We start from the raw sequence: 27,210 nt of genomic DNA, 5'->3' as shown, positions 1-27,210 counted from the left end.
GTCTTTATTCTATTTAACCGATCTGTTATTGTTAGAAAACAAGACTGTTTTGCAGCCCCCAGAACAAACAGTGTAAAATATGCAATGTAAACAGACAATATGACGCTGTCATGACATTAAATAAATACCATATATTGTAATACTATAACAAAAACCCCGAGTATATTGCAATAAAACAAAATGAAAAAAAAGAGAGATTTGGTTCTTTATCAAAAGTAATAATTAATAATGTGTGAGTTGTACACAAACTGTATTTTATAAACCCCGCGGTTTTTATAAAAGTGAATTTGGAGAAAATAAATCAGAGCTAAAATTAATAATTAGCAATAATACCATTATAGAGTGCAGTGCTGTTTGTACAATTTGCTCGTTTATGATTGGTCGGCTGCCGTAAGTTCCATTTCCGGGTCAGCATCTACAGGTTGCTGTTGAAGTTTGGTGTAAATGACACGTCAGCGGACTGCAAAACAACTACAAAACACCACACTTGATTTTATACGACAGTGTCATAAAGCTGCATTTTAAAACATGTTCTCACTGGAGAACAGACGCGCGGATGTAAAAAAGCATCTAGAGGCGTGACGGCGCTGTAGCATCATGCACGCGAGTTACATTCAGTCCGAACCAGTCGAACCGACACCAGGAAATATGATCTGCCCACGAACGCTGCATAATTGTGCCTAAAGAGGTTACAGGAACGGTTCGTGTTTTCCTCATACTGAGCAGCAGACATCGGGACATGTCGTCCCCGTCGCCGGTGCAGATCAGAGAAGCGAACGCGCATCTGGCTGCGCTGTACGGGCGCGTCACCAACCTGGAGCAGAAGCTGGAGGACGCGGAGAAAACCGTGCGGGAGCAGGCGGAGAGTCTCATCCGCAAAGATGAACAACTCCGAGCTGCCACGCAAGAAATAACGGAGACGAAAGACAGGTGAGGAATATCACCCTTTCACACATTCGTTTTGTTGTGTAGATATCTGATCGTGTCATTTAATATTAGTGGTTATTATAAAGCTATGCATGTGTATCACAACAGCGTGAGATCATGCTAAACATTGTCCTTTTTATATGTGTAAAATGTATGTTGCTATAATATAAACATTGTCGCTCATCTTTTTTTAATTAATGTAGTTTGGAAACAAAATGATCAATGATTCGTTATTGACCTTTACATTACTCACAGTGACTGTCTATCTTATGTATGATAATTCATTTTACAATTTCTTTTCCTGTAAAGAGAGATTTCCTTCCTCCACGAGAAGCTTTGTCACTCAGAGGAATCCATCCATAAACTTAACCAAACTATTAAGGAAAAAGATTCCCTAATTGGACAATTACAACATCGATGCCAACTGCTGGACAACATCTGCAAAAGCCGTCCATTACTGGACAGCATGCTGGCCCAGATAGCCGAGGCTGAGAGAATGGGCCCGGTTAGTGACTTGGGGAAGCCCACAACAAACAACTCGCTCACTGATGGAGAGTCAAACTGCAGCCCCAGCTGCCTCTCCAATCACAAAGACTTCTCCCTCAGCGAGGATGACTCGGACGATCAGGAATTAGATGGGGTTGTGTTTGGGACCACTGTATGAGTCACAGTTGAACTGGTCCTTGTCTCAGGTTTTAGCGGCCTGTGTGTCTTGATGGTTACATATAATTAAATGTCTGTCTGGTCATCATTCGGTAATGCACTCAGTGAATAGGATGCTAGTTAAATGAAAGTTTTAAGGATGTTTGCCCTAATCTTGTTTATTCTGAACCTACATGCAAAATGATGCATGTTGTTTTTACAGCATATTTCAGATTTGAAGCGCTCTGAATTTAATATGCAGTTGTTTTTATATTGTTAACTTGGTTTCTCTCCCCTTTTAACTATTTGCAAGTGCTGTAACATTTTGTTTATTATTTTGCATCTTGGTTCATTTGGTAATTTATTTATTTTAATTATGTCGGGATATTTGCAATTTACTGTTACAGTTTGAGAAGGTACGTGATCGAACAGCAGCTGTTTTGGCAACTGCTCCCTGTTTGAATATCATCTACTGTCCAATTTTTGTACTTTGTAGTTCTTACAACACACTTTTTTTTGACAAAGAATAATTTACAAATTATGTATGCTGATGTAAAGCATTTTTACATCATTCATATTGTTAAGCTTGCATGACGTTTTGGACAAATTTGTATAAAAAGTAGTTTTTCCTGTAGATGCTTGTATTTTAAGACCTGGGACCGAAATTCAAAAGTAACAGGATAAGAATCAACCAATGGGAGACCAAGCATTGTTTCCTTGTGCAAAGCGCTGAACCGCAAAACTGCTGTTAAGTGACAGTATGATGTCGTCATAGTACTGTACACCAATTGAACACTGCAATTTATGGTGCATTGTATATAATTAAGTGATCTATGCAGTGAACTTGTTCTGAGAGCATCCCAAAATAGTGCCCCCCAGATAAACAGCGAGCAATTTCCAACAAAGATAGGCTTACTGCTAACAAAATTACAGGCCAGTGGTGTTAGATAGTGACAAAAAGCACTTGCTTCATGGTTCTCTTTATAATAGTTTTACAGTTGTATCTTCGACCAGAATGTTGAATGAACCACGTTATGTCAGCGTATGACAACTATCTATAAACCTCAGTTTTGTTATGATATAGATTTTTCTCCACATTCATTTTGTTCGTTCTTGTAATTTGGCCTAGCAGAAATAAGTCTATGCAAGTCTGTTATATTTTGCCATATTTATATCAAGCTATACTGTACTTGGATAAAACGTTTACAAAGTGCAAGTAATGTAGTGAATGACTTGGATTTTACTGTGATGGGGCATTACTGTTTTAGTTTATGTACAGCTTATATGTCCAGTTGATCATTTGTCCTGTTAAGATATAGTGGTTACGCAATATGTTAATGTTGGTTTTAGGAGTTACATGTCATTCTGCATTGCAGCATGGTAACTACTCTGGCATGTCAAATCAGTCTTGCTGGTAAAATGGTGCCTAAAATACTCTTGGTTATTTGTTCAATGTTATTATTTAATCTAAGAAAAATAAATTATTTTGTCATTCATCAGTGCCAAGTCTTGTGTAATGCACCCCTGAGATGCACAGTGAGTTAAGGTATTATTTTCCAAGTATAATATAAAGGATTCAATCTCCCAAAATCGATCATCTATTCACGTCACTGAAAACCTGTACATGACTCTTTCTTATGTGGAGACAAAAGAAGATATTTTGAGGACTGTCTCAGTGGTTCTGTGTCCATACATTGGAAGTCAATAAGAGTTGTTTGGTGACCAACATTCTTCAAACATTTTTGTGTTTTGCAGAATACAAGTCGAACATATTTGCAATGACATGAGAAAATTAACAGTAATTTACAATAAAAATTTAGAAATAAGTTAAGCATCATTAATGCTGAATACAAATCTTTATTCAATTATTTATTTAGACATTTTTACAGTAGACTCTTCATTAATAGCAAGTTATATTTGAGGAATTATTTATGTTGCATTAAAAGTGCTATAAATGTGCACTGCAGACAACAGTTGTGATGACACAGCAGAAGAATAGAACTTAGAAAGCAACTGTAATGGCGGGTGAGCACTAAGGTAGCAGCATCCGCCCCCTACCAATGCAGTTGTGGAAACCTCTTGTCCCATCAGGGCCGACAGGCTGGCGCACTACCAGGACACTCAAAGATTTTGTTAGATGCTTGGGTGAGACAGAACTACCAATCTCAGGCTGAATAACCTGGGCTGCGTGTTTCCGTTTTTGGACCCAAGGGCTGCCCATGAACCCAGTGTCATCTGGCGAGAGATCACCTGAGTTCTTGCATCGACTTAAGGAGGTGGTAACAGGTGCAGTGGGCGTGCTGCAAAAATGATGCGTGGCCAAAGTTGAAGACACATGACTGCACGGAAAAAGCTTGCGAGGCTGGAGGGGACTTCCTACAGGACTGCCAAGGGGATTCCTGTAGGGGTCGGACTGGAAAGTCGATATCCGCGGGATAGCAAGGGGGCTGCCATATAGGGCCTGTGGGCGAGAAACCCTGCGGTTGGGTCGGGGAGACGCAGGGGCAAAATCAGACTCTGAAGAGCTGCAAAGGGCTGAATCCTCCAAGGAGTAAAAAAACGTCCTAGATTTTCTGCTTGACTTTTTCAAACTATCATTGTCAATATGCTCCTCATATTCGTCCTCCGCTAGGCTTTGGCTCCACCCTGGCTTACGAGTTCCACGGCTCCCCAACAGGGCCACACAGATGCCTCTTCCTCCCTGCATCTGTTCTTCTGCCTTCAGGGCTTCGTAGGCCTTGCGGGCACCTTCCAGATACTCGTACTCCACCACAGCACACACCTTGCGCCCCAGTTCCATGTGTTTTTTGCAGTAACGTTTCAGCTCTGCAGGGATCTCTTTTCCTGGGCGTAGAATGCGGAGAGAGGAAATTGTGCCGAAGGGGGAAAACTCCCGCATTGCTGCTTCCATGATGCCTAAATGCTCTAAACCAGGTGACACACTCATCCCGTCTTTGAGTGGGGAAACCCCATCCAGGAAGTTCCAGGCCAGCAGAAGCTTGCTTGTGGGAATGCACAGGAGCCAGTCGGGCACCAGCGTCCTTCGTCGCACCTTGGTACCAGTCTCGTTCACTTCCAGGTGCTCGAGGTTCGCGCAGCCGCCAGCGTAGTCCGCCAGTCACGAGTGAGATCTTTAATCTATTGAAAAATATTTTTTTACAATGTTGTCATTTTATCTTGAGTAGAAGATAAATCGGACCTCACCTTTTTAAAAGATGTCAGTAGCTTCAAACTGACGTAGCCCATTTTATTTCTTTGAACATGTTTAAGCAGAAAAGCATCCTCGGACAGATTCTGATCAGAAAGGTAGTTTTCAAGTCGAGTGGCTATTTTTTCTTTTAAATCATCATTTGGTGGAGTCCAAAAATCATCCTCAAAGCATTCCTCCTCAAAGACATCCGTCAATTCAGTTGAACTCCTGCTCAAACATGTAATAGTTTATCCATTTATTTAAAACTTTTAGAATATCGCTTTTGCTGTCATTTTAGAAACACCCAAATACATTTCAATAGTGTTTTGTTGTTAAACATTTTTTTTTTTTAAATGTTACTTGTAATACCCAAGCAGTGCCTTACCCATCCAAACTATCATTCAGCCCATCATCACTATATGAAATTGGCCCCTTTGGCAGCTGAGGTGCTGTGTCTTCACAGTGGAAAATGGGTGAGGACATACTGTTGAAACATCTATCTTGAAATTAACATTCACACGGACGCATGCATACGATTAAACTTTAACAGAGTTGTGTACAGCCTACCTGACGTCTTCCCGTCGGTTCTACTATACCGCCAAACATCACCTGAGTGCAGGTGAATCCTTTTACAACACTCATTTAAAGGTTCCTACGTCACAATTAAAGAAAGCTGTCTATTGGGCGGTCTCTTGTACGTGCTCTTTAGCAGGTGTGTTCGACTTCATACGGCGCTGCGCAGGCAGATCGGCGTTTAACATCAAGTACCGCGAGATTAGCAGAAAAAGCGCTACTCTCGCGGTACTTTAATATCACGTGCCGCCCAGTATGCGCATATCTCGAACATATCTTAAGTCGTCCTTTCACATCCTCCGCGTATTTATTCTAGTTTGGGCTATTATTATTTAAGATTTTTTTATACAGTAATGATAACACGCAAGATTTGATTTTAATTGAGTCTATTATTATCAGGCTTATTTAATAATTTTCAGTGTTCAAACAAAACATTTGTTAGAATTCCTGACAATTAGCTTTATTTATTTATTGTTTGTGTGTATGCTGAAATGCATTGCTTACTATATTCTATAGTCCTGCTACGTATATGTTCATTTAAAAGGGTACTTTCAATGTTAAAGGCATTATTTTATTCCAGCTCAAGACAGGAATATGATTACATGCGTACTGTGGACATTAATAAAATTTAAAGAAAAACAATTCTCCCCCAAACCGACATCCATATTATTTCCACTTAATATTTCCTAATTACTCAATTACTATCCGTATTAAACGTTTAATGAGTGTGTTAGTTACTTTGCGGCCCTTGGACCCATTGACCGACCATGGACCCGACGTTTGTGTGTAATTTGGGGGAGGAGGTGTCAAGATTAAGTGTAAGTGTAAGTGTATTCCATTCGAATAAGTAGGCCTACCTTGGGGATCCGTGAGACATTAGTGCAGGTAACACTGCAGAACCCCCTGCTCGGCTTCCTGTATATTAGAACCCCCGCATAGAGACAAGTTTTTTCTCACCTGTGTGCGTGGCCAAGATGAAGGTTGTCTGAAAGTCCTGCTAATTATCTATCGTTTTTCACAGCCAATAAACACGCTCAAGATAATGTGTGCTCAACCATATTACAAATTCAGTAACTGTTGCCTTTGTAAGTGTTATCCACTCAGCAAGACCGGAATTAGAACCATTGACAAACGCTTATAAGACACACACACACAAAGTCACAAAAATATACATTACCGAATGATCATTTGATGGGAACTACGTGCAATGCATAGGAAAGTAATAGGTGCTGTCTTTAACAAGTGTCCTCAAATTTTACATATGCATGAATTCTTTATTCTGGGATTTGAGCAATATTCAAGTTTTCTATATAAACACTGAAGTTTATTGTTGCCTACAGTTGTACAACAACACGACATTCCATTCTATTATATTTCGATTATATTCTGCATATAAGGAATACTTGTAAATTGTAATACTACAGTTGAACAGTAGGTGGCACACGTGGATAGGTTGTGCGACTGATTGATGAACCGCTTCAAATGAGCCTTAAATGAGAATTCTCAACAGTGAATTCGGCGATTTTTTATTTTAACATGTTTTCTTATGAACTCCAATTAATAAAGAACCCTAATGATCGTGTCGTATCAAACTCCATCTGTGATTTATTAAAAAAAAAAAAAAACGTTTTTTATATTATCATTTATCACACCAACTGCAGATGGCGCAACAGGTCAGTGCGTTGATTTATTTCAATTGGGTTGAATAGATTGTTTGGACGAGCGATTACAATTTAAATTACGTTTTAAAATACGTGACACATAAATGCAAAAGCAATACCTTGGCACATGCACCATTTTGGCATTATTAAGTCATTTGATTATGAACGCAATTTAATCAAGGTAAGTAAATCGGTCGAGCAATGAATGCCCCTAAGGATGTTGACCCCAGTGTTTCTGCAAGCTGGATGGTTTCGTAACTCGAGCACAACAGGCTGTCTCATGACAACATCAACAGCTCTGATCCTGTGACTACCGTCTATTATTAGCCGGTGGAACTGGAACAGCATGGCTGATGAAAGTTCCAGGTAACAGACACTCTAGCGCCTTCTAAAGCTTCTGCAGACGCCTTGTGTTTCGCAAATGAATTAAGTCACCTGTGCGATGCCAAAACGGATAAAAAAATCCATCAATTCACTTTTTATCATTTGTGCAAATATGTCCACCAGGGGAGTCACACCAAAATCCTTTATGCAATGCAATTTAGACCAGCGTGTGCTCTTGTATTTCGCTTTTGAGAATATTGGAAATACAAGTAAACTGCAGGTTTTATTGAATGATGTGCAAGATGCAATGCTTTCACATAGATCTGCAATGTGAGCATATAAAGCAACAGGGAAACGACATCATTTCCATGAGGAAATTCCATTGGACCTGGAACAAACAAACTGAATAATACTAAGGTGCGCGATGTGCTAGTTGTTTGGAAATGTTCCGTGAAACAGCCCACGTGGGTGTAAGCAGTAGTTTCCCCCGGTCACCAATGATTGAGGGAGAGCTGGATTCTCTCTAACCAATGACGGAGATGAGCGTTAAACGGAGCCACGCCCACACGAAAGAGGTATAAAGGTTCAGCGAGTTTCGACAGTCAACGCAGATACAACTTCACTGACTCGAAGAAACTATCTAAGGATTACGACTCCAAGCGAATTCAGGATTATACTTTTGACAGAACACTTGAACTGGAATTACACATTTGCGGAGCTTCTTTGAAGACGTGTGGATTACATTCATTCGAAAACAAAATGACTCTGGAAGAACTCGTCGGATCCAACATTACTGATAAAAAGTAAGTTATTTTTATTGCATTTTCACATATCCAATTTCAATGGTGATCTTACTATATAGAGATGGTCTCGATGGTTTCTAACGACTCGCGTGTTTCTTACAGAATGGACAGTGTAAGCAAAGCATTAGAAGAGCTGCTGGTTGCAGCCCAGAGACAAGACTGTCTGACAGTCGGAGTTTATGAATCTGCAAAACTCATGAATGTGTAAGTATATCACTTGTTTGAATGTTGTACGAAAATCAATTTTCATTTGCGTGCTTCTTCAAGCGCACAGACGGGTGGCTGATTGCATGTCCTTTTGTTCAACAGAGATCCAGACTGTGTGGTGCTCTGCGTTCTGGCAACCGATGAAGAAGATCACGATGATATCGCGCTGCAGATTCACTTTACGCTCATCCAGGCTTTCTGCTGCGATAACGACATCAACATCCTGCGCGTGTCCGGTCTGAGGCGCCTCGCGCAGGTGCTCGGCGAGCCAACCAACGAAGACAACAGCGAGCCGAGAGATTTCCACTGCCTCCTAGTCACTGTAAGTAGATTTGTGATATCATCTGCGAAATGCATTCGGATCATCTTAATTGCATCTTAAACGCGCCAATACGACGATTACTTACCTTGCATTTCATGCATTTCACAGAACGCTCAATGCCAACCACTGAAGTGCCAGGCGCTAAAGGACGTGGGAAACTACTGCCAAGAGAGCCGCTGCAAAAACCAATGGATTCCTTATCTGTCCCTGCAAGAACCCTGAACAACTCGCCAAGCTGTCACTGTTGACGAAAGGATGAAAGTCTTTCTCTGCGAACGAAAGCAAACGTGCGCTGCACAAGGAACCGTTGACTGCCGCGTCCTCTGACGGGGCTGAGAGAGAGAGAAAGAGGAGCTCTCGGAACGGCACATTGCACCCTGCCAATGCAGCTTACCGTGTCCTCCTTGGGGGGAAAAAGGTGGTCGAGCTGTGGGAACATGAACTGTAAAGGACTGCCCGTCGGCGCGAACTGTGATGGAGAACGTGCAGGCGGGCGGCGTGGGCGCGTGCGCCCCCAGTTTCATATGTGAGATGGGTTGGAAAGCCACTGTACGTCAGCGCCATATGCCGATGGTTCACTATCGCTGACTGTGGGACTATGTATTTTGGAAATGGCGAATGAAAATCCCGTTTTGGTGCCGGACAACCATGAACTGCCGTGTGCTGAGCTATTAATGGACTGCAATTGCTTCTGTAGACTGCACTGAAATATAGTGTTTGTGGACCTATGAATTCTGTCGAGCTATTAAATGCATACTATGAATTGTGAAAGTTCTTTACAGTTATTTAAACAGAGTAATATATGCATTATGTTATTGTCAATGCAACGTTGTTACAATAAATTATTGATTGAGAATTGCATACATTTGACTGTTGTTTTGCTTGGGGTGAGGGGATGCATGGTTGGTGACACTGCCAATGTATCTCATAGATGACATTTAAAAGGATACTAGATTCACTTAACTGGTCAAAAGTTCAGTTATTTTATTCTGAACTGCATAGCAAGGGGGTTAAGGAGGAAATTCACTGGTGCAGATACAACTATACAAATACTGCAGGTGGTAAGCAGGGTAAATGGATCACACAGTTTGCCAAAGGATGGTCTTTACATCCTTTTCTCCGGGAATCAACGTCATATCCGTACTTGAACGCAACCGATTACGACACCTGACTTCGCAAGTTACGCATGTTGAGTTCTGTCTACTTTGACAAGCTCTACCCCTCCGTAAACAGACAAGAACTATAGCTTTGATAACCTGCAGAAGATACAAAAGTCTCTTTGATAACATGATACAGTTGCTTTCAGCATGCTATTAGGGGTTATAATACCGGTGTTTGAACTAAATGTCTTTTACTATGTTCATGCAACGCAATCTATCATATAAGAACCTCATGACTTACAGCACACATTTTACAGGTAAAATTTCTCTGGGGCAACCAAAGGTTGTTTCGCACAAGGGCATGTGATAGTTCATGAAACGACCCATCGAGCCTGGGTTGCTAGCCCATAGCTTTTAAAGGGGTCATATGACTTGGCAAAAACGAATTCTATGGTTTGTTTTAGATGTAATGTGTATACACGATTTAAAGTTGAAAACGCTGTATTTTCCACATACCGTGCATGTTTGTATCTCCTCTTTGCCCCGCCTCTTTTAAACGGATTTTGAACAAAGCTCATCGCCCAGAAAAGCAAGATGCGCAATGATTGGCCGTTTAACCAGTGCGTAGTGATTGGTCTAATCTGGCAAACTTGTGACAAAAATGTAACACCTCTTACCATATTTGAAACATCAGGTTCCAATGCAGTTTTACTGACAGGTACACCACCTACTTGCTTACACAATTGGTTGGTTTTAGTGAAATTATACCACAAACTGATGTGGATTTGTGGGGATGTGGTTACATGCAGGTCTGGTTGAGCATTTGCTTTTATATAGAATGCATCTTTTCCCCACACTTAAATTTTTGCAATTTTACATGTCTATTACATGCATGGGCAATTTACAACACAACGAAGACACAGAAAAACACGTATTCGCGCCATACGACCCCTTTAATCTAACAGAAGAAACTCTTCAGGACTGAGCTCTGCGTTTTAAACATCTAGTTGCTGGTTATATCAGTATTGTGAGCTCGCCGAGTCGATGGGCTTCGAAGACACACAGAAACCCATTAAATGTGTTTTAAGCTAACACAACTATTTTTAACCTTCATACTAATCTAAAATGGGTGAAAATGTTTACTTTAAAATATCCTTTGCAACATGTATGTGTGTGTATGTTATCAGAAAGGTTACCATAGTCATAGTTGAAAAGAACAAGATGGGCTTAACTGCTTATCTGGAACAAGAAATGCTTGTACTGCATCAGCAACAGTCGACATATAATAATGATCTCGATATAAAAGTATACTTGTTATCAGGTGCTAATAATAGAAAAACGTTGCCAAAACCACTCTCTGTTTTGCGATAAAATGCTTCAAACGCTTTCTTGGGCATTCCCTGGGTTGATTTTGCGTCTGACGTAGTCTGTCTCCGATTACGCATTGGTATCCCGGAAACGTCATTGGCCATTTAAGGGCAAATCTGTGAGAGCTGCGCGAGCATCTTCTTCTCGCGATACGTAAGCCAAATATAATCGTTTCTTATATTGTTTGACATTATTTTCTTGCAAAAACACCACATTATATATATGGTTCATCGAACAGCCACAATGCACATCTATCAGCTCACTGAGGGATGAGTCGTGCCCAGCGTTCCTGCCGTCGGTATGTGAGGAATGCGGAAATAGACGCTCTGTTTCCATAGAAGTCCACGAGCTGTTTCCCACAAGGTGCTAGAATGAATCAAGCTGTTTTGTCCTCGTCGTGATCACGCGTATGCGCACGGTGAGCTGTTGAAACAGTTATTTTTACATCGTGATGTGACACGCAGCACTATAATTGTCTCAAATCTGGACGATTATAGAAATAACAGTTTCATTGTTACTACGACATAAACAATTATGAATTTAAGTGTTCAAAAATAACATGTAAAACACACGTGACACGGTATTAACCAGCCTAAACATCTTAAGAAAACAGGTCACAACCTCAAATCTGGCATTATCTTTGTGTTCAGAAATTAAACAACAGCTAGGATATTATAAGCATAATCATTTTTTTGGCTGAAGAAATTCACAAAAATTACCTTTTTTTACTAGGTGTTTATTGAAACAGACAATTAGAGAAAACAAGCATTCATGCAATTTTCCTTTTAGTTTAAAAGTTAATAGATCCTGATAACATCCCTCTGTGACAACAAGCCCCATTCTCCTCTATACTCTTGAATAAGATGTAACTTTATCAGTCGGCAGTGCAAATTGCAGATAAGCCAACAGTGTGGTTATAATAATAAATAGATTGAATGCACATTGTGCTTATAGAAAGTATATCTAGGCCACACAGCTGTGAAAGTATATTTTTGTTCATGCATCTCAAAACATGACCAATAGAGAACAATATACACAGCATTGTACTTGAAACACCTACACAAATGTGCAGAAACTAGGTTGCTATTTTTAAAAGCATTCATAGGCAGAGACTCCAGGCCCCTGCTGAAGTTTTCCCTTCCCATAAAGCCTTGATCTGTGTGTGAGCGGTTATGACTATATACCACCCAGTCTGTTTCTATTTGACTCCCGTTTCTGAGGTCGTCAGGTACATTGAGCCCAGTGGTAGCTCTTCTCTCCACCCCCACCCACAGCCCGAGCAGAGCAAAAAAAGGCTGGCAAGATGTGACTCTGGCCAATTTTATGACCCATCCTGCAGAGCAGACCAAGTGAAACAGACAGTAAAATCGTAGCTTGTGAACTCTCGCGTTTTTCATTGCTGTGAGAGTCTTTAATCAGCACTTTATCTCACCACTATAAACGCACCGCTCATGCTTAATGAAAGCTACCAGTTACTGGGTTGCAGCAGATGCTGACAGAGTTTTTTAAGAGAACGGCGTCTCAGATTCAAGGAACACGGTTTTCGCTGAGAATGCAATTTTTGTATTTGGGTCAATTATGAGTGTCCAAGTTGAGGAAAAAGAAGTACAAGTAATACATGAAAAGTAAAAGTTTAAAAATGTCTGGTATAGAAAGCAACATTTCTGAATTGCATGTGAACCTTAAATCAACATTATCAAACAATTTCTGGGTAAAACTGTTATTTTCTATTCTAGACATTTCCCAACCTCAATTAGTTTAGTAATGTCAAAGCTCAAAATATTAAGTCATAATTGCATCTTTTACGCTTTTCTTGTGTTGCCATTTTCTACATATTGGTTCGTTTGATGAACAAACATATTAAACATTAAAACACTGTTTTTCAAATGAAACAATCATCCCATGCATTTACTGCATTAAAATTGACGGATTAATAGTGAAAAAGAATTTGCAGTATATATTGAATGCTAACTCGAAACAGTAATTTGGTACTGCTTCAACAAACAAAATTTGAAGGTCACGAGAAATAAACTTGATTGTTGCAGGACTTAACAGGCTAATGGTGACATTCAGGTCTGATTTGTGACATGTCACTTTCAGCGGTCACAGTGGAAACTGGGAGTGGGTAAGCACTAAGAATAAGTGCTATTGTACAGCACACTCGTAGCACAGCTGACCAGACAATAGCTTGCTGTGTGTTCATCACAGACTGCTGGAAAAACTGTGCATGCATGCTCAGCCTCAGAGGCGTCACGGCGCTGTACAATAGCAGCACGTGTAAGTAGCTTAAAATCTGCCTAAACGAGACCGGTGGCTGGAGTCGAGAGTGCTGGGGTTTGCTGACGTCAAGCCAGAGAGAGAGAGAGAGAAAGTGGGGAGGGGGGACAGTATCAGAAACAGAGAGTCTTTTCTTCCCCTTGCGAAAGCCCTGGCTGATTTAACGCTGCTGACCGTATTTAGTTCATTCAGCAGGGCTATTTATAGAACGGCCTGCTGGAATATTTTTAGCTTGGCAGGGCTATATTTATATCCCGGGGAGTGGCGGCCTTGTAGTTAAAATAAGGGGCTTCTTGATTCTGTAATGGACATAAAACCCAAAACGGATTCTCCTGCCCCTCCTGTGGTTCTCCTGGATTGGGCCGTGACTTGACGCTGAGCCCGACAGAGCCTTTCTTTTTCAAAGAGTGTGCAGCGCTGGACCTTGCAGTACGGCCACAATTATAGACTTGTTCAAAGCCCCCTACCACCCAGTTTACCCCTAATATAACCACCCACTCCATCCGCACCCTCTGCTCACCATATGAATCCATATGGCTGTGTTTCTTCATGAAACCAATTTTAACATCAACACAACTGCAACCGTTTAAATGACCTCTCTGTTCTGGTGCAGAGGAGAATCGATAACATTTGTCTGCAATATGAAGCAGTCCTGTGTAATGTCAAAGCCAAAAGCTTTATTCAATATAGAAAATGATTGCTACAAAAGACACACAATTTCATTAAAACATTATTTATTGATTTTTTTTAATGAAAATAATTTTTTACTCACCCTCAAACCTATATAAATGTATTTGTTCCTTTGAGCACTTAAGAAGATATTTTAAAGAATGTGGGAAACAAAACCCTTATGGGGCTGTAAAAGCCAAATATTTCAACAGAAAAACATATTTTTTGGCTGTTAAAATTAGGTTTTACAAATTAGCAGTTTCTTTCTGTAATTTGACAATTTTCCCCATGTTTAAACAAATGTTAAAATTCTGTTAAATAAAACAGTTCAATTCTGTAGAATTACAGTTTTTTGTACATAGTGTAAACGCTTTTGGCCATTTTAACACACGTGGAAAACTATACAATAATTCTGTTAATACATGCATTTTATAGATGTTTAATTCAAGGCAACTTTGTTGATTCAGGTTATCCATTTTAGCTTGTGTTCTCTGAGAATCCAACCCCTGACTCTCTTGATGCCAGGACTATACATCGCGTCTCAGTACTGCAGGTTGATTCAGGCCGACTGTAATCTTTAGTTCTGTTTTACTGACACTGATAACGGTGCTGTAAAGCCTCCTATTATAAGCCCGCGCTTCTGAGATCTTCTGAGATCTGCAGCTAATTTGGGCCTCATTTTGGAAGCACTGGGCAGACATCTGAGTTTGAGCACTACCCGTCGTCCTCATGAGTCATGACCTCCTCTAGAGCTCAATCATTCAGCCTTCACCACTGTTTGAAGTGCCAGGCCGTCAGAATATGCATCGGAGAACATGTGTTGCGTAAGACGCAAGTTTAAAATGTCCTTTTCCAGAATCACTGTATGAAAGAGCAATTGCATCCAGGCGAGATATTATATTATAAGATGAGAAAAAGAATCGAATCCGAGCCGAAAAAGCCGGAAAAGTCATCTTAAGTATATCTGACTCTCTCTCATTCTAGAGGAGACCTAAATAGTACAGTCATGATGGTTTTTAGTGAGTGTGAATCACAGAGTATTAACATGGTAATAATTAAAGGAACCCCGTCGCACGGGTGGTCTCATTTAACGTTATTGGCACGTTCTACCCAAGAAAAATGATTGTATTCTGTTTTAAGTCACTTACAGTGGGAGATCAAGGGAGGATTTCTCTGCTGGTGGAGCTTTTATTCACAGTTTAACAAGCACAACATGGCAACATTTTCTACTGGTAATTGAATTGCCTTTTATGACTTCACACTTCAGTCAGTCTTATATCTTCAAAATGAGTGCTGGTATGGTTTGAGCTTTTATGTATTTTAAAGCAACAGGCTTCATCCATGCTGACAACGCCAAACATTCGGGTCTCCCAACTTGCATGCTGTTTTTACGTTAATCACATGCATGCATTTAATTTATTGCTATGTTTTGAAGCTTATTGTATTTTGATATGGACAGTGATCACAGACAATACCTTCTACACTGTTTTTTACATTGCATGCATGCATTTTATTTAGTACAATTGGTTGCAGGGGTTGCAGTGCAGTTTAAAGCATTTGCAGGGTATGGGTTGATGCTCACAAAGATAACCAAAAACACACAAAGTATACCCTTTAGGCGTCTAAATAAGCATGCATTCAAACAAAGGTCACGCTTGAATATTCATCAGCATGTCGTTTGATGGGTTTCGTCCAAAACGAAAAAACAACCAACACATTCCTTTGCTTAAATGAAAGTATTTTTTAAAAATGTCTTGTCTACCGTTGTCTACTGTTTAAATGAACCAAAACTCTCAGACATAGCTCTTTTGAACTCTTTTACAATCACGCAAACACAGCATGTCTCCGCTCCGATGAACGCGCACCTCAAGTGTCCTCCGCTGGCCCTGTGGTCAGCTGAGCTCTTTCTCATTTAACCGAAATGAACAAACAGTGGAATTTCACCTCAGGCTTCACTTACACAAGAGCAGCCATTGTTTGGCCCCATGTGCATGCGTCTTTGTCTGAGGTGGCAGTTAATTGAAAGGTACGTGCAAAGCGGCAGGAAGCCTTTCATGACACGAGGCCTTCATGCGGACATTTCAGAGTGAGGTTTACGCTCACGCCAACAGGTCTGACTGACCCACAGAGTTGAAAGGAATTTTTAAGTGGGGCCCATTTGAACTTCACCCGTCCCAAATGCCAGCCACAGAAGAGAGTTGGTTGGAGGGGTTGGGTGGGCTGTGGAATGGGGTGAGAGAGAGAGAGTCTGTGGGAGTCGCAGGGTGTGGTGGCTAAAGTTGAACTACAGAAACAGCTCTTTGTGAAGGGAGGATACAGAGACAGTTTCTGTTAGCTGTTCTGATTTAAGGCACAGTGGTTTTCGCATTGCATATTTACATTAACATGCTCTTAACATGCAGATAATCTGTTAGTCGCATCTAAATGAGAGATTGTCATTCAATGCGTGGAGAATTAAAGCAGACATTAATTAATGTTTTAACAATAATGAGTTTAGAAAAATCCAGTCACACAAGGATGAAGGTTTGGCTTGTATATTGTTTACTTGAATGTACAGTTCGAATGGATTGTACTTCACAGACTACATCTATAACATTTGATTATCACAGAAAATCATTTTCAATCTATTAGCTTGTTATAACAAACAAAAAACACATGTACAGTACAGTTATGCACTTCATTGGTCGAATCTGTCTAGACTTTATGAAGGGTTTATAAGCGGAAATGTGCAGCTCAAATGTTTTCAAAGCACGTATTAAAGACATTTACGTTTACATGCATTCATTTTGCAGACGCTTTAACATGACAGAGCTAAAGAAAATGGGTAGATCACAGATCCATGTTTAACAAAATTAAAGATACTTAATTTTATTATTTAAATAAAACAGATAGAAAGCAGGGTAGTCTGGTAAACTTCTTCCTTTTTCTAGTTTTGAAAGCAACTGTAAGCAATTCATAGGTTGTTTCCCCCCAAAAGTGTAAACATTGTGGCGTTATCAAAACATGCTGTGTTTGTTTGACCATCCTGACCAGAACGACACGGCAACATTGGCTTAAACCAATGCATGAGGTCTGGACGGATCTGTCTGTTTAAAGTGTTTAGAAAACCTGTTTGAAAAGTGTTATTAGGTTTTGCAATCTTATTTGGACATGTAAGTGACACATGAATTACACACTTCTTTAATTCTTCTGTGGAAACAAATCATTATTTGAGCTGAGTTGTGCAGCTAGTTTTAGATGGCGTTGCATTGTGCACTTCATTCCTGTGGACTTTTTTCTACTTCAAAATGAAAAGTCTGCATGACTTTCTTTCTTCTGCAGAACACAAAAGAAGACATTTTGAAGAAAGTTGGTAACCGAACAGCACTGGCACCCATTCACTCCTATTGTATGGACACAAAACCAATGCAAGTGAGTGGGTGCCGCTTAACAGAATTAAACAAAATATCTTCTTTAATGTTCTGCGGAAAAAAGAAAGTCGCAGAACACGGCACAAATTAAATGAACTTCTGACAGAAATGACACATGCTGACGTGTCTTGGGGTTTACTCATGCGCATTACATGGATGTAAGCATTTCAGCGTGGATGGGTATAGCGTTTGTAAAACGAAAACTCAAATAAAAACGCACTATTGTAGCCAGGATCTAGTTAAAATGCATTATGTTACTCCCCAGCCCTGTTCGATTCATATGCTGATGTGTTTCTCAGAACTACAGCGTCTATACAGTTACTGTAAATGCCCGGCACAAAATGAACCACTAAATGCAGGATAAGTCTTTCTTCCACTTGCACACAAGATGTCAAGATGACAAAATTGCTGCAAAGGCTTTATATTTTAATTTATATTTTGCTCTTGAATTGGTAGCTCCATATGTCCAGAGTTCGTGAGTTATAATTATGATCAAAGAGTTTGAGCCCCCGACCTCAAGCACAGAGTTGACTTAATGCAACTTACCGACACTAAAAATAGCAACGACCCCATTGCTACGCGTGCACACCCACTTGTTATCCCATTTTTCTGACCAACAAAGAGAAAATGGGAGGGGCAATGTATATGTGTGTGTATAGTTTTGTGTGTACGGGGGTATTGAAGTAAAGCATTGGAAAGTGACTCACTGAGTTGCCCCACAACTGCTGCTGTTGCTACCCGAAACTCCAGGAACCAGAATGCCTCCTTCGCTTTCCCTCAGTATATATTTAGCATATTTCCAACGGCTTCCGACGGAGGGCTGCTTTTTGCACAAGAATGTCCCAAAAAGTAGCACCAGAACATTCCAGACAGGTTTACGTACAGCTGCTACGACTGGGAAAGATGTTAATCGGCTTATTTATGGACACTCACACACAAAATGATTCCTGGCTTACTCACTAACACCACAGGCTTGGAAAAGCGTCTGGACAGAAATTGCTCCCACCCGACCATCTTAACAGTAATAACCGGCTTGAACTGAATACACTTTACACACGGGCCTGAAATGGAAATGGGTGCCACGGTAAAACAACCACAATAACTCAATCATTGTCTCGGTTCTAAGTGGGGAAATGTGGTCCGATTTAAATCATATTGTTTATCCACAGACTTTGACTCAACCCAGAACTCCCTTACGCCTATTCGGACCAAAGTGATAAAACCCGCCCAGGGAAAAGGTGGTGATCTGAATGCAGGGGCCAAAGAGCATCTCCTTCATTATCCTATAAAAAATGTCTATGCTTAAATTCAGAATAAGTACCGCACTGGACACTAAAACAGATCTGACTTTACGTTAACTGGGCTTTCAGTCAGGACCACTTTCATCAAATAACCTTTTTAACCTTGCCTATTCTTAGTGAGACCAATTAAACTCCCAAAATCAAAGAAAGTCTAAGAAAGGCTTTCACAGAGACGCGTTCCTTTAAATGTAGTATCAATGTGACTGCACGTTTTCATATGAATGAGTTCTTCCACAGAAAGCAGAACTGAGAACGAAACAATGAGAAGGTCAAGGTGATAAACTTTACAACTGCTATCCACCATTCGCTCTTGTGAGAAATTGCATAAATTGTTTCCTTATTGATTTGAATAACAACGTCTGCTAAATTACTAAATGTAAATGCATGTGACATGGTGTAACTATTTCGTGTGGACCTGGACAACCAGGTGTGACCATATCCCATGCACCTCCCATTATTTAAAGAGGACATGCAGCTGCTGTCGTTTACCAGTGTCACCCTGCAATCACACCTGCCGCTGACCACACACATTCTCCAACATGCTCATCTCATGCTGCGAGTCAGCAGACACTCAATGATCCAGCATGCAGATACCATACATCAGCTTTCTCATGCCTGTAGGGGTGTGCGTCACTTCAGGCAAAAGATGCCTTGACGTTTTACATAGTAACTGTCATCCATTACCTTGGAAAGCTTTATAGTGACTATGAGGAACTGCGGCTGTCATAAACTCAAACAGCAGAGTTTGAAATACTGCCATCTGTATTCAGATCTTCAAATCCAGCCCAGAGCAACAGAGAGTGCTTTAAGCAGATCAGAACAACAATTTGTAAACTAGTCTATACATTGTTGAATGCTCAGCTGTGCTCACATGCGAGGGAATGACTCCTTATTACTCCGTTTCCTCTTCCTGTCCAAGATCTGTAGAGGTCACTAATCGGTTTGCTTGTGTGTATTTCCTGCCTTTCCTGAGAGTCTACTTGGCTAGGAGCACATGCTCAGGTGCTGGCTTTTGTGCATTGAATATCCCACAATTTTCACTAAAATAACCACTTTGGTTGGTCTGTTGAGGTGTTCGGTTTAAACATTTTCTGATTGAAAACACTAAGAAGAAACTCTGACTACCGAGTTGGAATCGAATGCACCATTATACCAAAATAAAATTTCAAGGGTGTGGGGTTTGATTCTCGGGGAACACATGCTGGAAAACAATTTGCACTTTAAATGGAATGTATTGGCTGGAATAGACTACAACAGATTTTTTTTAACTAGACATCATACACTTGCAGACTTTTTGAAGTTTCAGTTAGAGACAAACTAACTGATGAAATCTGCAGACTGGCACAGACTTTCTGCAGCAAGTCCAGACTGAAAATCTGAGCAAAAGTCTCGTAGTGTATTTAAGCCTTTAGCCGCTTCGGATAAAAGCATAAAGCAAAGCTTAAAAATGTGATATGCTGAAAAGAAAAGCATTACTTTTTTATTGATGCATTGCTCTCTTATTAAATTGTAGTACATTTATAATCAACATCTTGAAAGATAACTGTTTTCCATTTAGCCCTGCAATGCATTGTGGGTTTGCCCTCATGCAGGTCAGAGCTTTCCAACCAGGGGTCCCCAGATTTGTTTTAAAACAAAAAACTGCAAAAGTTGTAATATTTTACTAAAGACGAATACAGTTTCATTTCTACAAACAATGTATGGTCTTTATAATATCACACTTACTATTAAAGTTTAAATTATTTTTTATTGCACTTACAGTTTAAATGATTCTTTTATAAAGAAAAAGGTTCATCATAGAGGGTCCATGGCTTGAAAAAGTTAGAAAACCCCTGCCTTAAGATATTCGAGAAGGCAAAATGATTTTGCTGCCCACACTTAAAAAGATAGGAGTATGCCTACACAGTCTCAAAAGCATGTCCTGGTGGGCTGCTCACAATAGACCAAGCCAATCCCCCCGAGCAAACTGACTGCCCATTTCTGAAATTCCTCCAGTTTCTCCTTAAACACAAAACAGTTCTTAAAAAACAAATGATACACAGAGCCTGTTTATTCTAGAGTGAGATCAGTTCACAGATCACGGCAGATCGTTTCACAACAGATCATCTTGCCATATATAATCATTCGGGCAGGAGAGATACTAACACAGTATTCCCACTGAAAGCTGCAGAGTTACAAACATTCTGTTCTTGGTTCATGCTGTTATACTCAATTTCCAAAAACAAACATTTAGGGCAGCTGCGAACCGTGAGCCTTGGCTCAACATTGGGTGTTGACTACACAAACATCAAGATGTACAGGAGGTAACGCACGGTCTGTCTGCAGACTCAGACGGACGTGTGTGAGTGTGTAGGATGTTTCGAGCGTGATGATAAAGAATGAAACATATTCAGACAAATTGACTTCTTGACTAACTGAAACTTATGGTTTAAGTTGACATTGGCTCATCTTACCTTTCAATCGTTCACTAGTTTCTTAAATGTAACTATTAACTATGAAGCACTCCAATGTCCATGTAAATACATACTTGCATCATAGGAAATTTATTGCATTTGAAAGAAATTACATATGTTGAAATACAGTGACATGAAATTCTGCAAACATTTGGAACAAAAGACAGCTTTTTCTTGTTTGCAAGCGATGCACAATAAATATTCTACTGGTTGTAGAAATTAATTCAAATTATTATTATTATGCATTATTCATACCAAAAAAGTTAGATAATTATTGTATATTTAATATGACAAAAAAATGTAAACAACTTAAAGTAACTGGTTAACTTTTTTCTTCCAGAAACTATGTGTAAGCCCACAAGGTAAGAATTTCGCAACTAAATCACATTTGCAAAATATTTGCATGTGTTTTGCACAGCTTCAGTCAGTGTCACGAAAGCCCCGCCAATGTGTGTGTGGCTGTCTTTCTATCTGTCTGTTTCCTCCCTGTCTCCTAGACTGCAGCTCAGCCATACGACTCACTTTAGCGTCTGTCTCGTTCCCTTCCTCGTCGGCACACCCTGGTCTGCTGAGAAAGTGGGCGAGAGATGCAAAAAACGTGTTAAATATCACTAGGAGTAGAGGGGAGAAAGAAAGTTTATCAGTCAGCGTTGACTCACTAAGGGAAAACCCAGACACCCGTGCCAGGACCGCTGAGGGGCGAGACTTTCCAGACGGTGTAAACAGAATATAGACTGCCAAGGTAAAAAAAGCAACCCTGTTTAGCTCTAATGCTGATGTTCGTCTGAACTGTCTCTGTCATGGTCTCAACACCACAGACACTAGTAATGACTCTGTTCAGACGTGATTTCCTGTGCTACAGACATCAGATCAGCATCTCAGCTGACCTGTATCGATTTCTCAAACGTCTGTCTCAGTGAGAGTCCGCAGCAAATGCATTACAACTGTTCTTTAAAATACAAAGTGACACCTAATGAGTGTTTTCATTTGAGGAGTCAGGGGCAAATTCACAAACACTTCCGGCATGTGTGCACACAGCATTTCAACTCAGAATCTGCATTTTATTCAATGCCACCTGCACATTTTTGTCTTTACAATTTCTTTAGTAAACATCAGGCTTAAACTAACACGGTTGCAAGCAAGCAAGCATTTATTTACAGTGCATTGCCACCTCAGTAAACACCATGCATCTTATAAACACAGCAATTTGAGCTATAATTTTGGATAGTAGAGTGACTGCAACAGACAAGAGAAAACAAATCGCATGTCACAACAGGCTCATCGCCTCCTACAAACAGCACCGGCAGCTTATGTAAGGAGCATCTGACTAATGATTCATCAGCTTTTATTGAAGCTATTTTCATCAGACACGCAAGCTTCGGCTGCATTGCTATCGGATTCGTCAAACAAATACATCACGCATGCTTAGAATAGGTGTGGTGCTCACGTATGCTCGAGCATATGACGATGTAAACAGACCCATACACAAAGCAAGAGAGACAGAGTAATAGGGCAATTCCAACGTTATGGACGTGATTTTAGCGTTATGGATGTGACATTAAAATGCTCAGAGAATGAATGCGTTACGATTATATTGAACCATCTGTTTATATTTTACTGAACCCTTGTTGATAGAGTCTAAACAGAAAAAATGTCAGTCTGCGAAAAATATTTATATTAAAAAAAGGGAAATAAACATGCGTTACGGATGTGACAAAAAAGGACACGTTTTTTGGGAGACGATAAACTTACCCAATACCCAATGAATGGAGAAGGAATGCCTCTTTATAGAACATGTGGCGCATGGAATAACCAGGAATATCTGGCGTTATGGATGTGACAATCCTTAAAATGACGTTTACCTGACTATGAAAAATTATGCACTGCAAATAAAAGAAATGCTTTACAAATTTGAAGAGAGATCTCACATGTGTATTTGTACCACCAAATGATAAAATCTGTTCTCTTACCATAGTAAAAACCGCTGGTAAAATCATTTGTGTAAGGTTGATATTTTCACAGAATTGCCCAATAGTAATAACCTTAGCAAAGTGAATAAAACAAATATATCAGAAACGAGTTCCATCATCCATATTTCTCGATCTCCAGATCTGACTGAATTTTCATCCTAATGGAGATATGTGATCCTTCGAAATCATCAGATTTATGCGTTATGTTCTTTTCAAGGCTCTTTGCCGATTTGTGAAGCTTGTCTGCCTAAATAAACACATGTGCGATAGTGAAATAGGGTCATCAATAATTTATCCATTCTACATGAAGTCATCGATCAATACTTAGGCATCCATCTATGAATATGCCACCAACCAGTGACTCATGATCATCCAAAGTGATCAATTGATGACAAACTTTCTTTTCTAGAGAGACTTAGTGAGACTTTTTTTGCATTTTTAATGTGGTTGAAGATGAGTAACGGGTGATTTATCTGGTGAAAGTTCCTTCTCTTCTTCAGTAAACGAGAGGACTATATTCACAAACGTTCCTGTTATCTCATAAACAAACTCCAACTAAAAGTTTCAGCTTTTGTCATTGTGGTGAAAAGTTCAAAATAGCACAACTGACACTGCAGCTGTGAGAATATTTAAGCCTTTAGATGGCTTCTAAAGATAGCAATCATTAAAACAAGAAAATCATAAAACAAAATGATGTGACTAACTCTGTTCACGGGGGCCTCGTAGCTCCTTATCAAACTCAATCTGACTGTCTGCAATAAACAGTAAGCTTTGATGCGCAGCCAGAGTCCTTATAGACCATTTCCAACTATGAAGCACCAGCATGGGCTTTAGTGTAGGAAAAAATAAATGTTCTCAGTTGTGGCCTCAAGCACAGATCACACGAATTCTTTAAAATGAAAGAGGTGTCAGATAGAAGTTGTCACTGAGTCATGTTTATGAATATTCACTGCCGCAGCTGGTGCATGAGTAAAAGTGTGTGCACTACAAAAGTTTTGCACGGGAGTATATGTTCAAAGAGACATGAAAGAGAGACCCCTGTAAGTTTCCCCCTGGCTTCCTGTAAACTGCAGGTGTGAGTCACATGTCTGATCTGTGACTGACTGTTAGGATCACAAAGGCACAATCACTGCTCCGACCCAACAAAGAAATGAGCAGAAACTTGTATTTCCGATCTGACATGCTTGCAAAATCGATCTTCACAATCTTGAGATGTTCTGTTGTTGGCATGTTGCTGTGCAGTCACCAGAGTGTTTTGAGTCATTGAAAGTGCGTTACGTGCGTTAAGTGTAACTAGCTACTAATTAATTAGTTACTTTAGTTTAATTCCTCTTCCCTTAAAGGAGTCATTCGCCGGAAGTACGTGTGTTTCTTTGTCTTTGGTGTGTTATAAGTTGCCCATGCATGTATTAGACATGTAAAATTGCAAAAATGTAAGTGTCGGAACAAAAGATGTATTTTATCTAGAAACGAATGCTCACCCAGACCTGCCTGAAATGCCTCGTGTAACCACACCCCCACAAATCTACGTCAGTTCATGGAGTGATTTGATTTATACCGCCCAAATCTACACGCAAGTAAAGTGGGCGGTCTTGTAAATCTCATTGTACCGTCGCAGCCTGATGTTCCGAATATTTGAAGAGGCATTACATTTCCGTGCAGTATTCGACCAATCACCACACACTAGTGACCTGGCCAACCATAGCACACCTCGCTTTTCAGAGCGATGAGCTTTGTAAAATACCAGCGCGTTTCAGAGAGGCGGAGGAAAGAGGAGATACAAACATGCACAGTGTGTGGAAAATACAGCGTTTTTTAACCTTAAATCATGTATACACATTGTCTTACATCTAAAACAAACAATAATATTCATTTAAGCCAAATGACCCCTTTAAAAAGTAAAGTAAGGGATTACTCTTATTTTTTCTGTAATTTAATTATAGTTACTTTTGATGTAATTGAACTGACTATTGCATGTATACAATTGTAAAATTGACATTAAAATTCAAAGTCCAACTTTAAAAGGCAGGCATTAATGTATCTTTATCACATTTGTACTACTTTAGTCCCTTAATAAGAGTACTTTATGTAGTTTTATATTATTTATTTTCTATTTATTTTCTTAACGAATTAAAAACTGTTGTGTGTCTATCCTTGAATCACTTAACTAATCAAGGTTGATATGGGATATAAAAAGTAATTAGTATCAAGTAAATAAATACTTTTTGGAGAGTAATTTGTAATCTAATTACGCTATTGCAAATAGTAACTAGTAATTATTTACTTTTGCAGAGTAACTTACCCAACACTGGTTACAAGGCATTTTCTTAGCAGTTCTGAGTGGTTCTAATGGTTACTAGAGTTTTCTGGTTGGTTCTAGATTGATACAAGCGGGTTGCTATGGTAATTTTTAGAGGATATTGCTGTGCTAACATGCTCTTAAATGGTTGCTAGCAAATTGCTATGCAATTTTATGGTGCACTGGCTGGTTGCTATGGTGTTGCTAAGATGTTGTGGGGGGTTGCAAAGCTGTTTTTTGTTTTTTTGGTAGTTGCCAGAATGTGATGCAGTTGCTAAAATGTACTTAATGCTTGTCTGCACATTGCTATGCAATTTTAGGGTACTCTGGCTGGTTGCTTAGGTGTTGCTAGAATATTGTTTGGAGAGGTTCTAGGGTGTTCCTATGGTGTTTCTAAGGTGTTCTGGTTGGTACTAGGGTGTTGCTAACTGGTTGTTACGGTGATTTTTATGATTGCCATGATGTTATGTATTTGCTAAGGGGTTCCAAACTCTTGTTAGCACATTTTTATGCAACTTCAGGGTGTCCTGGTTGGTTAGGGTGTTGCTATGATGTTTTATTAAGTGTTCTCGTTGACCTATGTTTCACTGGTGGTTGTATATTCTCTATATAACTGTGTATGTGACAATTAAAATCTTGAATCTTGAAAAAGTAGTTTCATACCGGCCCAACTTGAAAGAGCTGCCTCTTTGATACCCTGGATACTCGATAGGACTACCATCCCATTTTAAATGTAAAAAAAATGAACTACTCTTGTCAATTTGATGTCATTCAAGTTCTCCAGTGCAAACAGTTACATCAAAGCAGTAAGCAAACACCGCTAATTATGATAGGTCAAAAATCATCTAGCATAAATATGAAAAGCCTGCAATCATAAGTGGAGGTCATCTGTTTTATGATTTCAACCGTTTAAAAATAGCTGCCATTTTTCTTTATGACTGATGTCATATATATCTGGGCTAAAAGTCAAACTATCTGGGCATCCTGTGCTTTTCAATGCTCTGTAGACTCGCATTGGTGACTGTTTATATGACAAGTATTCAGGTGTGGTAAGAGGGAGTGTTGGTGAGGTAGATGAATTTATCCATATAAAAAAACCTGCATGGATAATGACACACCAAACAATCTTGAGAATTTTTTGCCATGTGTTTATGAAGTCTGTTGCAACTGAAGATGTTTGATATGTAGCTCTTAGAAAAGAGCTAACATGAGCTACAGAACACCCATAATGAAAGAGGCAACGTTCTCATGGCAAACCTGTTTACAAACAGCAGATTTTGGCACTTTGAGAACAGCTGCTGGTCATGAAAGGTGAAAGGTGAGAGGTCACACTACAGTAAACTGTTGTTTTCTATCATCTCCCCTTGACAAACGACAGGACTGATAGCAACTGCAGCAGAAATGTATTCCTCTGTCTCTATTTGCTCTCCTATCAAGTCCATTACCGTCTACTACATAAGCATTTGATACATAATGGAGAGCTCATCTGAGATTTTTCATTTCATGTGTAGTCTCTTTTTGCATTGCTTTCGAAGGTATTGTTTCTCTAACCAAAACATGTATGACGAAACTTCAAACTCTCAATCAGCAGAAATGGTGGATCTAGAAACAAATGAACCTGCGACTGAAACCAGTTTATATAAAGAAAGTACATTCCTGTTCCCGAACCCAGGATCCTGGAACTGAATGAGTCACCACAACCCATCCACTAAAG

At 39.8% G+C, this 27,210-nt stretch overlaps 3 protein-coding genes across 3 annotated transcripts; 2 read left to right on the top strand and 1 right to left on the bottom strand.

Moving 5' to 3' along the window:
- Positions 1 to 417: 417 nt before the first annotated feature.
- vmac (vimentin type intermediate filament associated coiled-coil protein) lies at positions 418 to 3,065 on the top strand. Its single transcript, XM_056734891.1, has 2 exons — positions 418 to 930; positions 1,237 to 3,065. Exons 1-2 carry the CDS (start codon positions 740 to 742, stop codon positions 1,589 to 1,591), a joined length of 546 nt encoding a protein of 181 aa, XP_056590869.1. The 5' UTR covers positions 418 to 739; the 3' UTR covers positions 1,592 to 3,065.
- A 341-nt stretch (positions 3,066 to 3,406) lies between these two features.
- larp6b (La ribonucleoprotein 6, translational regulator b) lies at positions 3,407 to 6,301 on the bottom strand. Its single transcript, XM_056735238.1, is given in 5 exon segments — positions 3,407 to 4,650; positions 4,653 to 4,707; positions 4,774 to 4,987; positions 5,145 to 5,255; positions 6,190 to 6,301. Coding segments are annotated over 5 exon segments (1,449 nt in total). The 5' UTR covers positions 6,210 to 6,301; the 3' UTR covers positions 3,407 to 3,601.
- Positions 6,302 to 7,914: 1,613 nt separating this feature from the next.
- On the top strand, positions 7,915 to 9,510 carry gadd45ba (growth arrest and DNA-damage-inducible, beta a). The gene is made up of 4 exons (XM_056734824.1): positions 7,915 to 8,120; positions 8,223 to 8,324; positions 8,430 to 8,649; positions 8,758 to 9,510. Exons 1-4 carry the CDS (start codon positions 8,077 to 8,079, stop codon positions 8,869 to 8,871), a joined length of 480 nt encoding a protein of 159 aa, XP_056590802.1. The 5' UTR covers positions 7,915 to 8,076; the 3' UTR covers positions 8,872 to 9,510.
- Positions 9,511 to 27,210: the final 17,700 nt, after the last annotated feature.

Source organism: Triplophysa dalaica, chromosome 21, assembly GCF_015846415.1.
Source record: "Triplophysa dalaica isolate WHDGS20190420 chromosome 21, ASM1584641v1, whole genome shotgun sequence".
NCBI lineage: Eukaryota > Metazoa > Chordata > Actinopteri > Cypriniformes > Nemacheilidae > Triplophysa > Triplophysa dalaica.
This window is presented reverse-complemented; position numbering and strand designations above follow the sequence as displayed.

Excerpts from the sequence above, each read along its gene's own strand:
- vmac (XM_056734891.1), top strand. The coding sequence starts at position 740 with ATGTCGTCCCCGTCGCCGGTGCAGATCAGAGAAGCGAACGCGCATCTG. Across the intron at positions 931-1,236 it reads ATAACGGAGACGAAAGACAG|AGAGATTTCCTTCCTCCACG; the intron begins GTGAGGAATATC and ends TTTCCTGTAAAG.
- gadd45ba (XM_056734824.1), top strand. The coding sequence starts at position 8,077 with ATGACTCTGGAAGAACTCGTCGGATCCAACATTACTGATAAAAA. Across the intron at positions 8,325-8,429 it reads TCTGCAAAACTCATGAATGT|AGATCCAGACTGTGTGGTGC; the intron begins GTAAGTATATCA and ends TTTGTTCAACAG. Across the intron at positions 8,650-8,757 it reads TCCACTGCCTCCTAGTCACT|AACGCTCAATGCCAACCACT; the intron begins GTAAGTAGATTT and ends TGCATTTCACAG.